The sequence below is a fragment of the Mus caroli genome, chromosome 11 (genome assembly GCF_900094665.2).
Source record: "Mus caroli chromosome 11, CAROLI_EIJ_v1.1, whole genome shotgun sequence".
NCBI lineage: Eukaryota > Metazoa > Chordata > Mammalia > Rodentia > Muridae > Mus > Mus caroli.
In genome coordinates, this window is record NC_034580.1 from 45,092,354 (window position 1) to 45,107,022 (window position 14,669).

Genomic DNA, 14,669 nt, shown 5'->3' on the forward strand with positions numbered 1-14,669 from the left:
GGTTAAAGTGCATATGCCATTTTATTACAGGTTACTTAAAAACCAAGTCAGAGGAAGCTACATGGGGGTCTTGAACTTTAAGCATTAACATTAGACACAAACACTAAAGAGTGGCCATTAGAAAGGGGGACAGTATATGGTAAGATCCTTCACATGAATTCTCCATTCCCTAGGAGCTGTAGGCCCCTGCCTGCCACCTTTCACTCACTATGGGCAGTCCCCTCTTAACATAACGGCTTTATTTGTTGAAAATAACTAGCAGTTGTACTAATCACTTTTAATAAAGGAAACACGGGTTATCAGGCAGGAATTCTGGACTGCTGGTGCAATGCTGGCGGCAAGAGCAGGTGGGAGTGCAGTGTGTGCCGCAGTTCCCTGCAGAGGCCAGGCCTAGGGAAAGCAGAGGAAGCTCAGCTCAGCCACGGGTACCTGGGTCTGTTCTCAGGCTTCAGCATATGCACACTCAGAACTCTCCGCATGCACTTTCCTATTGCCTGAAAAGGCATCACACGTTCCCACCTGAAGATTCTACAAGAAAGCCAAGACACTGGGCCTATCTATAGAAGCCCTGCTGCTCTACGTGATGCAACTACAAGACAAAGGGGGTGGGTCGTGGGGTTTGGCCACAGCACTATCACAATGGTGGAGGGTGCTTCGAATACTGGATCGTGTCCAGAGCAGCCCCGATGTCATAATTCTTGGTCTGTAGGAGCCTGGTGAGCCAGCCGCCTTCATCCGAGAAACCCATGGACAGCATCTGGGAGAGGGACTCAATCAGCCGGGGATCAGCCTCTGCCAAAACAAGACAGCAAAGTAAGGCATCCTGCTGTACTCACAGCAGAGCAGCTCCTGCCTGCCAGGAAGACCCTACCCCTCTGCTTAGGCCTTATAGGGACCTTCAAAGGCTAAGGGATCAGACAGCTTGCTTTGCAGACTCTCCAGTCCTGGTCACAACTGTTCAGTTCTGCCAATGAAGTACAAAACAGCCAGAAGATATGTAGACAAATAAGTGCAGCTATTTTCCTATAAAGTTTTATTGACAGACGTATAGCTCAACCCTGTAATCCCAACACTCAAGAGCAGGAAGCAGGAACATCCTGGGCAACAGTGAGATGCCATCTCAAAACCAACCAAACAAAACCCTTTATAGATAAAAAAAAAAAAAAAAAAAAAAATCTCTAACTGCCTCACCCTCTATTATTACTTGGCATATGTGTTGTGTGTACTCATGTTCCCACGTGGGTGAACATGTATGTGTAAAGGTGTGGAGGCCCAGAGCTGAAGTAAGGCTTTTCCTCTATTGCTCTCCACTTGATTGAGTTAGGGTCTCTGTGAGCCAATAGCTTACCAATCCCACTGAGCCACTTGTAGAGGAAGTCTGTCTGCCTCCTAAGGCCTGGGACTATAGACAGCTGCCAGAACTGCTCAGCCTTTTGGCTTTCTGGAAACTCAAAATTCTGGGCCTCATTTGCAGTGTAAGTACCTTATCCGATGAGCCAGTTCTACAGCTCCCATAACCTGCCTTTTGTTTTTTGTTTTGTTTTAAATCCAGGCTGTGACTCCATCCCAGAGCCTTGCACATTTGAGCTAAACAGTCTGTCACCAAAGTACAAAGGTCAATGTAGCCAGGGTGCCCTTGAACTCATGACAGAGCACCTCCCCTAGACTCTCACCCATGCTGCCGTTCACTGCCCCTTTGCTCTTTGCAGAGAAAATACCCTTTCAAGTCCAAACAGCAGATCTGGCCCAGACATAAGCCATCCGCCTGAACCCTGTTGCTCTGGGGTAGCTGGGCTGCCTCCTCTGCAGTATACACTTGGGACTGCCCATCCCTGTCCAGCACTTTACACACACTGCTGCCTGGCTGGGGCCTGGGCTGTGGCACCTGCCAGTAAGATTTACAACCCCCTGAGGAAATGGTGTGGAGAGTATGAGTCCACTTCATGGTGCACGGCTGCCCAAAGCTAGTGTTGCCTTCCCTGTCCCATCTGCCTTCTCAGAATCCCTGGGTACTGAGATCTAGGAATTCCTAAAAATGAGATGACGTTAGTATTGCTTGATGTAGACAGAAGTGTGAACCATGTTCTAGTTTTCTCTAATGTCAGCTAACAGTGACAGCCGTCACTGCAGGCAGGCCACCTGGAGTACACAAAATAGTAAGGTACTTCCTTTAAAAAAATCCCAAGCCAGGCAACCCTTTTGTGTTGCCAAGACCAGCCAGGACAGGATCCTCTGCAAGCAAAGAAGGAAAAGGAAACTTCTGGTGACCACATGCCTGGTGGGAGATGTGGGTACAGGGCAGCTTCCTTCAGCCCTGTGGGTCCTTCCTGTGAGGGGTCTAGAGAGCTTGGCCCTTCCGATTCTGGCATCTGTAGAGACTGGAGTTCACCTGTGGATGGGTCCACTTCTTTCGAAGACAAATGTGTCCAGTCATCGTCTCCTCCTGAGCAGTTTCCCGACTCCATCTGTTCCTGGAATACAACCTGCTGTGAGCATCAGAGCCTAAGCAATGACAACTCTAACCTCACTATCTGTTCCCAGCCAGGGACTGAACCTGGGACCTCATGGGCGCCAGCTGTATGATGAGTTACAGCTCCAGAGCTAAGTAAATTTTCTCTACAGAGTTCTACCAGGAGGCTCAGGGTGATAGCAGAAGGACAGGATTCCTCAGGCTGACCTACCTCTGGCTGTCCCACCGACTCCAAGGCTATCTTTTTCATTTGCTCTGTCAAAGACTGAGCAGGGCCCTCCCCAGCCCCGTCAGGTTTGCTGACTTCCGAAGAGCAGCTGCTTGGCTGAGTGTTACTCTTTTCTTCTGTGCCTGTGCTGGAACTTTCTGGGGTGGTGGGTGTCAGGCGGCTTCTCTTCCCTCCATGTTCCACATCAATGTCAACCTCAATGCCTAGAGAGGAGAAAGAATTGAACTGTCAAGTCCAGAGGCCTTCCCTGCATCTGTCTTGGTGATGTGGGCACTGTGGGCTGAGGAAGTGAGGAAGGGCTTTCAGACTCAGTCGCCAACAGAGCATACAGATTAGGACACGGGCGGCCAGCATAAGGATGTAGCAGCTGGCCTCAACCCCAGAACCGCATAGCTCTAGGTGACCAGGTGACTATGTGACATGACAGACCATGTGACAACCCCCACAGGCCAGAAACAAAAAGCTGAGCTCTTTCTCCCAATCCCAGCCCTGGTAACACACCCATCACCACAAAGTACCCCCCAGGAGAAACCTTGTTTTTCCCAACCCAATAGAAACCAGACTGCAGAGGCCAGGCCAGTACTATACATGGGCAGAATGTCTAGCCATGACTGCTGGAGACCACGACACACAAGGCCTCATGATGTGACAACTATACATCTGAACTCCAAGGTTCAGCTGAGCGTGTGGCCCTGAGGCTGGAGATCACCCAACCAGTGTAGCAGCCTGCCCATGTTTGTGGGAGGAGCTTAGGGACCCAGCAGGTTCACTTGTGAAAGGACAGCACCCACAGCTTCAACAGTTCCTTCCCAACCACACACCAACCGACCCTGAGTCCCACTGGGGGCCTTTCAACCCCCACAGCTCATTTGTTTACTTCCTACCTTGTCAATATTGACCTCCCTTTCCCTGTCCTTTTAAGAGACCACCTTTGACTGAAAAAAATCCAACCAAGCAAAAAAACAGTATTTACACTACTACCACTGTGTAAATGTTGCTGGCACTGGGCTTGTAGGTCTTCTCGCTACTGTGAGGAGTGCATCTCCCCTTCTGTATTATAACTTCCCGATTCTTTCCAGAGTCTTTTTCATTTGCTGTGGTTCATGGCTATCGGGCACCCATCGGGTTTGGCTTTTCCTTGGAGAGCACACTCAGTAGTCAGGCCCTCCCCAACGCATATGGGATTTGGCCCCCAGATGACCCTTTGAGATAGTCATATATGGCTTCTGATCCTAAAGACACTAGCAAGACACTGTTGGCATGACCAGGACCACTGTCAGTTTCACATATATAGAGCATCCAGAGGCAGGCACCAAGAAAACCCAGCTGCCAGGAGCTGCTGTTCTGTTAGGCATTTGGCCTCCCCTCAACAAGGATTCTTCAGCTGTTGTCAGGCCAGTGAGGCTGAAATGCTGGGCCACCTATTCCTTTGCTTATTTCTGATGCCCACTTCCAGATTGGTGCCTTAACTTATGTAGCAAAAGGATCAGGTGCTTCAAGTACCCGATATGAAAGCCATCAGCTGGCTGTGTGGGGCCCTGGCTCTCTCAAGAGCCTCTTCCTCCAGTGCTAAGGCCGTGGTCTGACTGAACTGCCTTGGCTGTGCTTGGTGTTGGTGCTGGGAATTGAACACACGGTCTTAACACTCTACGCAGAGCTCCAGCACAGCTCATCCTCAGCTGCTCAACTTAACTGCCAGGCCAGGATGTTCCTATTGCCTCAGAGCTGCCCCTGGGGCAGCATGAGTAGAGATGGCCTTGCCTGCAGCGAGCGGTGGTCACACCTGATACGAGATGAAGTGGAGATTGGTGGGGCTTAGACACTCTTCATCAGCATTCCTTTGGATACTGACACAGCCTTTGCACAGGCTCCTGTGGCCACCTACTAACACTGCAAACAGGGTAACCAGATGTGGGCAAGCACCTTCTAAACCACACCAGTGTGTCCAAGAGCCAGTGCCTAGGATCACAGTATAGAGATGACACCGGCCACGACCCCCACTGTCCTTTGCATGGAGCCTGTCGGAACCCAAAGCACTTGCCCCTACTCTAGCACCTTCTCCCTGTCTCAGAGAGGCTTGGACTTCTCCAATGAGGAAGGAAACAAATCCCAGCACTTGGTCGGCCAAGGAAGAATTGCACAAGCTCAAGGTCAGCCTGGGCCACAGTGAAGCCTTGTCTAAAGAAAAGAAGAACAAATCACCGGCCTGCTTTCAAGTCTAAACGATTACAACGCACTTGGCTCAGAAAAAGCAGGCTGCTGTGACCCCAAAGCTGTGATCAGCTGGCCCATCTGCCAATCTATCTCCCCCTACTAGTTCATTCTGCTTTGTGAAGAAAGCTCAAAGTCAGCCAGGAGCTCAACCTTCAGGAGCCCATTCCAGTCCGCAGCAAAGGCTAATTTTACGCAACAAAACCTTGCTGGAGTCAAGCACACATATCTGCCCTGGCCTCTGCACCGTGCCAGGAAAGGCTGCCAAAGGCTATTTGCACTTTGAGCCACTGTGGTAGTTCGAATAAAATTGGTCCCATAGGCTCATAGGGAGTAGCACTATCAGGAGGCGTGGCTTTGTTGGAGGAAGTGAGTCACTAGGGTGGGCTTTGAGGGCTCGGAATCTCAAGCCAGATGTGGCCTCCCAGCTCCGTCTCTCTGGCACCATGTGTGCCTTGTGCTGCTATGCTTCATAACAATAATGGATTAAGCCTCTCAGACTGTAAGCCAGCCCCAGTGAAATGCTGTCTTTATAAGAGTTGCTGAGGTCATGGCATCTCTTCACAGCAATAGAAACCCAAACTAAGACAGTCATCAAGCCACTAGGGTATCTCACAGGATGGCAAGGAAGCTCACTCACCTAGAGGGCTGAGGGCAGCTGCCACACTCTCCCCCACATTCTTCAGGAAATTGACATTGGGATCTTCTGGTGGAGCAGAAGCTGTCGAGTTTTACAAGAAGAAAGATGACCTCAAATTCTGTGACTGCCACCTACCACAGTCCCAGCACATGGGTTCCAAGGTTCCTATCACCTAGGTAATTCCTGGCTTGGGATTGCCTGACCATACTTTGTACTTCTTCCTCTTCCCTCCCCTCTGCAAGCTTGGTCCCCTAGTGGGTCACATGTTGGGCCTCTCTGGCTCAGTACAGCCCATATATAAATACTGACCCTGTCCTAGATGTGCTGTTTACTCAAAATCCACAGAGCCTGGCTGGCTGTGCTGGCACATGTCTATAATCCATGCCTCAAGAGGCTGAGGCAGCAAAATCTCAAGTTTAAGGCCATCTTGGGCTACACAGTGAGTTCTAGGCTCACCAGGGCCATAGAGAGATTCAAGAGGGGGAAAAAAAAATCAAAAGGCAGAAACCCCAAATCTAAAATGTGGGCCCGCCCACTTGTGAGTTCTTTGCTTTCAGGATTTTGAGACAGGATCTTACTTATACCAAGGTTGGCTCTGACTTCCTGGTCCTCCAGCCTCTACATGCCGAGGCCTGAGATTACAGTGTACATGCTGCCACACCTGGCTTTGGGACCATGGGTTTTTTGTTTAAAGATTTCAGCAGCTATGGCCCTGATATTCCAAAGTTAACCCAAAACAAAAGAAAATACATTCTAGAAATCCAGCCACCTACCCATGCCTCACAAGGGCGGCCTGGCAGGGGACGGTTGGCCATTTAGGGAAGTTAGTGGGCTCAGGCATTCAGCCACCTGTTTACCCACTTGTAAAAGAGAAATGCTTTGTCTCTTCGGGGTTAAGAGGGTTTGATACCATGGATAAGGACAGAGTGTAGCACAACAAAGGAACCCCTAGGTGTTATGTGCAAGGCCCTAGGTTCAACCTCCATTCCCCCAAAAGACAAAAAAAGGTAAAGGGATGTGTAACGTACAACTTAGTGTGGGTACTTCTGGACTTCAGGCTATGGGGATGGCTTGGCCAAGGGCCTACCTGAACTAGCTGGCTACTTAAGACACCCAAAAGCTGGTTCAAATACCAGCCTTACCTGACTCAGTTGTGGGGCAAGGACGGCCATCCCCTGCGCGAGGAGGACGTGGGCTCCAGTTCCCTGGTGGGCCCATCTCCCAGCCAGGCCAGCCAAAGTGTCCATGTTTCAGCTTCCGAAGCCAGCGGCTATGAGAGAAGCTCTGAATAGGAGGAAGCAAGACAGGAGAGTGAGGGGTCAGGGCTTCCAGCTCCCACCACCCTGTATACCTCCCACGCCCAGGACGGCAGAGCCCCAGCTCACATCAGAGAGGTGGCCAAAGGGGTTGGGAAAGATGAGCTTGCTGTGTTCCCTGTGCAGGCCCTTCCCCTCGCACACGCTGCACAGGTCGTAGTCTGGGCACACACTGCACTTATAGCGAGTTCCCACCACAGGCCCGTTGCAACCATCACAAATCACATTGGGGTGCACCATGTTTCGGGGTGCCTCCTGAGCACATGGTGGGCGATGTTCCCGCCGGCACTCCTTCTTCTCTGCAGGGAGAGTCAAAGAGTCCATCCAGAACTTAGTTGCTAAGGACAACTGCTTAGGAGGCCAGGACCTCTGTGCCTCTGACAACTCCCAGCCCCGCTACGCCCACCCCACAGCATCACCACGCAGACTCCTGAGCCTTGGAGGAAAGCCCCACAGGAAGCGCCTGGATTCAGTCTTTACCTTTAATGTAGATGCGGAAGATGTCATCTTTCACATAGGACATAGCCATTGTCAGCTCCTCATCACTGGAAAAGGCAACCAAGTCCCCATCCTCATCTAGATTGTTCAAGAAATGATACATCAGAGCCAGGGACACAGCTCGGCGGTGGAGCATGCAGAGGCCTTAGGTTCCATTCCCAGAACTAGAGGCCAAAAGGCAGCAGAAGCACCCAGCATCTGCTGCAGTGTACAGAGCCCAGTGGTAAAGGGACATCTACTAAGGCTCTACACTCAACCTGGGTGCTGGGCCAAGCAGCAAGGTGGCCGTTCATTCTGATACGGGATGAGTATGTGCTCCAACCTAGGTCCTAGGTTAGTGCATGCAGAAGGCAGAACATATGTCATGTGTGTATGTGTATAAGGGTCCAGCTTCCTGCCACTAACCACTGGGCCACCTGTGCCCTCAGGCCACGCCTAACCAGGTCTGGGTCCATCACCTGGGAGATCCCACCCTCGTCCTGATGGCCCAGCCCTTCAAAGGCCTCAGGCTTCAGAAGTAAAGGACATAAGTCCATCTGTCCCCTCCCTTCAACTAGACAGCTAGAAACCACTGCATTCAGGCTCCAGCTAAGTTGTTCTGAGGTTGTTGTTTGTTAAATATGTCAATTCTATGTTTTCTGCTTTCAGGGGCAGGATCTTAGTATGTAGCCCTACCTGGCCTGACACTACTTAGAGCAGGACAGCCTACAACTTGTGGATGAGCCGCCTTCGTGCTGGGATTACAAACATGCAACCAGGCTTCCAGGTTTTTTTTTTAATATTTACTTTTACATATGTATGTACACACACACACACACACACACACACACACATTTATGTGTGTGTGTGTGTGTGTGCCACAAAAGCCAGAAGAGGTGTTGGGTCCCCAGGACCTGCAGCTGTGATGAGTGCTAGGGACAGAACTTGGGTCCTCTAGAAAAGCAGCCAAGGCTTTAACCATTGACGCATTTCTCAAACCCATCTGGCTTCATTTTGTTTGCACACAATAACTGATATCACAGACATATGCTTCTATGTCAGTACAAATAGTCTGTATAAAACCTGATACAGTACAAAAACCTTATACCGGCCAAAACCACACACCTGCAGGCTAGACTGAGCCTCTGAGCAACCACTTAGCAACAGCTACCATAAGGGAGATGAGAGATCGCCTCAAAAGTAACAGCAGCCAGTGTCCATAAACTACAGAGCAGATAAATTAAACATGACATACCCGAAGACGACTATTCTTCATACACAAAAAGCAATTGAGTACCGCCCAGGTACAGAAATAGAGCCCTTGACTAGCATATGCAAAGCCCTAGGTTCAATCCCCAGTACTGGAGGGGAAATGTATTAGTGAGAGCTACACTACAAATGGGCCTTAGACATATTAATAAGTGAATGAACGAAACTTCACTGTGCCAGCCTGGTCTACAGACCAGCCAAGGCTACCTAGAGAAACCCTGTCTTGAAAAAAGCAAAAAAAAAGCCATTTTAATGTGTTCTAATTCCTAATAGTAAAATGAATACTAAAGTAGACCAGCCATTGCCTGGAACTGGAAAGGATACAAGATGACAAACAGGAAAAAAAATTATATAATAAAATAATAATTATTACAATAATTGTTATATAATTTTTATGTAATATATAAATAAAATTTATAAAACAATAAAGAGATTCTAAGCCAAATGTGAAAATAGTTATACAACTCATTTTTTTTTTTAAATGCAAGGAGCTGGGGAGGTAGCTCAGTTGCTCGAGGGCCTAACATGCATGAGGCCCTGGACTGGATCCCTAGCACAAAGATGACTCAGAAGGACAATTTGGAGATACAGGCCATCCCGGCCATATAGTAAGACCTGTCTCTGCTAATACGACAGAATAATCGTTATACACTTTTACTGGGTGAATTGCACAGGACCTAGGTTATAACGCAGTTACACTGAAAATTTTCTGTACAGTAGTCCCTGTGATTCCTGCACTGGAAAATTGAGACAAGAGGATTGAAGCGAGTGAGGCCGGTCTAAACCACTCGTGAATGCCAGGCCAATCAGGCTACGTGGCTTTATCTCAGAAAAGAGAGACTGCCCAACCAACCTGGCCTACCCACAGTCCTCCATAAAGAGATCTCAAAACCGTTCCCTCCCATAGGGAGGGTCTTGGCCACTCGTCTCTTGTCAACAACCTCTAGCTCCACCCCATGCAGCTACCAGCCACTCCAACGCAAGAGACTGAGCTAGTTCCGGGGTCCCCTACCTCCCTTCCCACGGGCTGCCCCACCCCGCCCCCGCTGCTTATTTATCCGCGTCACTCCTCTCCACCCCTCCTCCACGTCTGCCTGGTTCCAGGTCTTCCGGGGCTTTAACTGAACCCACCACCGGGCGTTACGGGGAGCAAGCGAACCGCTGAATGTTAGATGTAACCTGAGCGGCCGCCTGACCACCCTGTCCCCGCGGGGAGCCAGAGGACGCGCCGTCGCGTCCTCGCCCAGACCTGCTACTCCCTGGCGGGGGAGGTTGGCTTCCCCGCCCCAGACCCTCACCGCGGTAATGCGCCTGGAAGCCGCCAGGCCTCAGCGTGGGGAACAGCACAGCCACTCGGCTCAGCAGCCTCTCGCAGGGCCCCGGGCCGGCCGCGGCCTGGGCTTCCGCCTCCGGCTCCGGGCTGAAGCAGAAGCTGAAGCGGCGGATCTCGCGGGTCGCCTCCTCCTTGCCCAGAAGATAGGCCTTCACCGTGAACGACGCCATAACCGCAGACTAGGTACGGACGAAACAGCTGGGCAGCGGCGGCGCCGAGAGCCCAGCTTTTATAGAAAACGGGGGAGCCCCGCCTCGTGGGGGCGGAGCCTCTATGAGCCCCGCCCCTCCCCGCAGGCTGGGGCGGCCGCTCGAACCCCCTTGATGGGACCCTTGAAAGGTACAGGGGCGAGACGCCCCCACTGCCTACTCTTTTCTTTCCCACCGAATACATGGGTGACCACAAGAGACCAGCCTCAGCCTCAAGTCGTTGGGAAAAGGACCGGTAAGTATCGGAGCCTAGGTGCCTCCCAGGCTTGGGCCTGCCTATGACTCAGCAGTGTCGTCCCCAAGCCAGGGGGGATGTACGGCCCAGAAGCTAGGAGGACACAGATGTCTACTGTCAGGTAGCCATTCTTTTAGCCAAACAGGCTGTCTCACAGGATGCCATTCCAACCCTCCTAAACATAGTGTCCCCGGTAGTAGCCCCCACTCCCACCCCCTTCCAGGCATCCACCATGACCAGCCCCTCACTGAATAAAAGGGACATCACCCACCATCTTAGGCCTCACCCAATTTAACAAAGATCAGGTTGAGAGGTGTTGGACAAGCACTGGTGACTTCTCACAAACCCACCCTGTAGGAGGGGTAGCCAGGGCTCCAGAGGCAGCAGTAGTCACAACCTGTTCATTGCAACCAGAGATTCCTCACTGCAGCCCAGACACACACAAATTCATGTTCATATTCTCTCTCTCTCTCTCTCTCTCTCTCTCTCTCTCTCTCTCTCTCTCTCTCTCTCTCTCTGTCTCTCTCTCTCTCTCTCTCTCTCTCTCTCTCTCTCTCTCTCTCTCTCTCTCTCGGTGGGAAGGGACATGTATCTCAGGCCTTAGTGGCTTCAAAGCACAAAGGAATCAGACCACCTGCCCTCCAACTAGGAACCAAAATAGAAGCTATAGCCAGTCCTGTGCCACAGGTTGGTTATTCCAGCTGTTTGAGGTGCTGAGGCAGGAAAAGACCAAGTTCAAGGTATTCTGCTTGAGCAACTTGGTGAAACTGTTTCAAAATAGAAAGCAATCCTAGTACTTGGGAGGCCAGAGGTTCCAGAGTTCAAAGCCAGCCTTGGCTACATGAGGCTTCTAAAAAAAATAAATAAATAAGCCGGGTGCTGGGGGCGGGAATAAAGAGTCTGACTATACAGTTTAGTAAGGATACAGGGGATTTAGCTTAGCAGGGATACAGCTTATAGGGATTTAGCTTAGTAGGGATACAGGTCATGAGGATTTAGCTTAGTAGGGATATACCCGGGGGATACCATTAATGGGAATTTGGTGCGTAGGGATATAGCTCAGTGACAGAGCACCTGCCTAGTATGTGTTACATCTTAGGTTCAACCCCCAATACAAACGCCAAAACCAGGAAATGCTGCTTTCTGTGGCCAGAGTGACCTGTTAGCTAGCATGATGACACACATCTGTAACCCTGGCCCTTGGGAAGCTGAGTCAGGAGGAATTCTAATTCAAGGCTCGGCCAGGCTTGCATAGCAAGTCCTACTCTCAAAAAAAACAAATTAAGCAGGGCAGTGGTGGCACATGCCTTTAACCCTAGCACTTGGGAGGCAGAGGCAGGTGGATTTCTGAGTTCAAGGCCAGCCTGGTCTACAGAGTGAGTTCCAGGACAGCCAGGGCTACACAGAGCAACCCTGTCTCGGGGGGGGAAATAAAAACAAACCACAAATTAAATGAATAAAGCAAAATGAGCTCTAAGCAGGAACCCAGTCCTGGGAAATCCAGAGGCTGAGAGGGATGTCATCCTGTAAGGCCTTCTAGGTATGGTCCTGTCAATAGGACTAGACCTGCTAGGTCAAAGTCATGGGAGAAGACATGCAGGGCAGAATTGGAGCTCAAGTCGTCTCCCTGAGGCAGGGTTTCCACACCAGCTTCCTGGGGTCCCTCTCCCAGTTATCATGTCTTCCCTGGACCTCTCTCAGAATTGGTTTTGTGCGAGCAGAAAAATCTGTAATTTTAGGAAGACTCAGCAATGGACAGTGATTTGCCACACAGGTGTGACTGCCATTTCCCTAGTGGCTGGAAGGTACACACCTATTGCCCCAGAGGACAATCTCAATTTTAGGCTTTCCTCTCCAACAGTTGCTAGCCCAGGAAAAGGCCCCTGATCCTGCAGGACCCTCTGCTAATGCAGAGGACAGTGGGGACGCAAAGGCTGTATCCTGATGTCAGCTGCTGGCCAAGCGTGACTCAGCAGTCTAGTGGCCTGACAGCCTTAAAGCTTCAGGCAGACCAAACTTCCTATGGAACATCTGAGCCAATGGGGAACCGTGGGGAACTCCTTTACTCTGTCACCAGTGGGAGAAAGAGAAATGGGGAGATGCCCTGCGTTCCAGGCCAGGCCAGCATGCCCTGCAGCCTACAGCGACTCAGGCTCTGTCCTGAGTTCCCAGGCCAGCCAGGGAGGTAAACAAGGCGGTGGCTGGGGAACCCCCTGGTAGGGCCCTCTCTGCTTGCTGTGGTCAGGTGGCCTGGGCAGCTATGAGTCAGAGTCCCATGATCATGGTCATAACAGGGGGATCCCAAGCTGCTGCCATCCGGTCCAGTGCCAGCAGACAGGATGGAGAAGGTCCTTGAGGGTGTGATATCTGGAGAAGGGTCTTGGGAGGGGTCTCTGGAGGACCCGACAGCAAAGTGAACTTTCAGAGGCCAAGGTTGCCAAGATAAGTCAGACCAGGCATCTTGCCAATGTCTGATGTCTTGTTCATGAGTCCACCTGTCCCTTACCCACTGAAGCATAGACTAGAAGGAAAGGGAAAAGCTTGTCACCCGAATCAAGAGATAGTACTTTGGACAGGTGACTAACCACATCTTTGAAATGTGTCAGGAGTGGGAGGACCTGAGCCCCTCCCTAGGGGATTCCCCACAGGAGTGCTAATAGAAGCTACCAGGGATGTAAGTGTGCAGGCCTTAAGTGGCCTGCCTGAGTTAAGAGGTAGGTTCTGTGACAGGAGCAGGAGTGGCCCAGGACCTCTGCTGTCTGTCTCCTTGGGTCCCCCCCCCCCCCCCCCAAGACTTGGCAATGGTCTCCTCACTGAAGCTAGCTCCAGACACACTAGAAGAGGGCGTCAGATCCTGTTACATACGGTTGTGAGCCACCATGTGGTTGCTGGGAATTGAACTCAGGACCTCTGGAAGAGCAGTCAGTGCTTTTAAGCCCTGAGCCATCTCTCCTGCCCCTTGATTCATGTTGTTAAGTCTCATGTAGTCCATATGTCAAGGAATAAGCTTGGCAGCCTGCTCTACAGAGTGAGTTCCGGCCGGGCATGGTGGCGCACGCCTTTAATCCCAGCACTCGGGAGGCAGAGGCAGGCGGATTTCTGAGTTCGAGGCCAGCCTGGTCTACAAAGTGAGTNCCAGGACAGCCAGGGCTACACAGAGAAACCCTGTCTCGAAAAACCAAAAAAACAAAAAAACAAAAAAAAAAAAACCAGAGTGAGTTCCAGGACAGCCAGGGCTACACAGAGAAACCCTGTCTCAAAAAACCAAAAAGAAAAAAGCTCGGGTTAGAGAGATGGCTCAATGGTTAAGAGCACTGAGTACTCTTCCAGAAGTCCTGAGTTCAAATCCCAGCAACCACATGGTGGCTCACAACCATTTGTAATGGAATCCAATGCCCTCTTCTGGTGTGTCTGAAGACAGCTACAGTGTATTCATACATAAAATAAATAAATAAATCTTTAAAAAACAACAAAAAAAAGGGGGCTGGAGAGATGGCTCAGCGGTTAAGAGCACTGACTGCTCTTCTAAAGGTCCTGAGTTCAAATCCCAGCAACTACATGGTGGCTCACAACCATCCCTAACAAGAGTTGACGCCCTCTTTTGGAGTGTTTGAAGATAGCTGCAGTGTACTTACACATAATAAATAAATAAATCTTGAAGGAAGGAAGGGAGGAAGGAAGGAGAAGGAAAGAGAAGGAAAGGAATGAGCTCGAGCTGGACTGTAGAAGGATTTCTGGTGCTAAGATAAAAGCCAGCGTTCCATAGGAAATGGGTTTTACCCCTAAAAGGGAGCCATTCCCTAAAAGCAGTCATGGCTGAAGGGTCATGGCTTTCCAGTGACATACATCCATATCAAAGCCCTTGCTGGCCTCCAGGCTCCCTACACATAAGTACTTGTTAGACATTTCAAAGACCCCCATCCTGGCCCCTCTCACCTGCCCAGGGCCCCTTTTCCCAGATACCCTTTTGTAGTCTATATAACAGCAAGGTTGGGCTAGAGAGATGGCTCAGCTGTTAAGAGCACTGACTGTTCTTCCATAGGTCCTGAGTTCAATTCCTTGTAACCACATGGTGGCTCACGACCATCTGTACTGGGATCCAACGCCCTCTTCTGGTGTGTCTGAAGACAGCGACAGTGTACTCATATACATAAAATAAATATATAATTCTTAAAAATAAAACAAACAAACAAAAACCCACCAAGGATTCTCCCTGCCCCAACCCCTGCATCTCTTTTTTCTTTTTCTTTTTCTCTTTTTCTTTTTCTTTTTTTTTTTTT

At 50.4% G+C, this 14,669-nt stretch overlaps 1 protein-coding gene across 2 annotated transcripts; it reads right to left on the reverse strand.

Moving 5' to 3' along the window:
* Positions 1-2: 2 nt before the first annotated feature.
* Sqstm1 (sequestosome 1) lies at positions 3-10,178 on the reverse strand. Of its 2 annotated transcripts, none has more exons than XM_021175521.2 (8): positions 9,911-10,178; positions 7,347-7,442; positions 6,936-7,165; positions 6,693-6,834; positions 5,551-5,631; positions 2,682-2,902; positions 2,390-2,471; positions 3-792 (listed from the first exon to the last, which is right to left on the reverse strand). In XM_021175521.2, exons 1-8 carry the CDS (start codon positions 10,113-10,115, stop codon positions 635-637), a joined length of 1,215 nt encoding a protein of 404 aa, XP_021031180.1. In that variant the 5' UTR covers positions 10,116-10,178; the 3' UTR covers positions 3-634. The 2 variants fall into 2 exon arrangements, with proteins under 2 accessions (XP_021031180.1, XP_021031179.1); XM_021175520.2 differs by having other exon boundaries at positions 2,276-2,471.
* Positions 10,179-14,669: the final 4,491 nt, after the last annotated feature.

What these genes read in the sequence shown, in the direction of transcription:
- Sqstm1 (XM_021175520.2), bottom strand. Translation starts at nt 10,115, where the DNA reads ATGGCGTCGTTCACGGTGAAGGCCTATCTTCTGGGCAAGGAGGAGGCG. An exon ending in CTTCCAGGCGCATTACCGCG is followed by an intron (nt 7,443 to 9,910) that starts GTGAGGGTCTGG and finishes TGAACAATCTAG; the next exon opens with ATGAGGATGGGGACTTGGTT. An exon ending in GTACCCACATCTCCCACCAG is followed by an intron (nt 793 to 2,275) that starts GCATGTGGTCAC and finishes TTGTTTTGGCAG; the next exon opens with AGGCTGATCCCCGGCTGATT.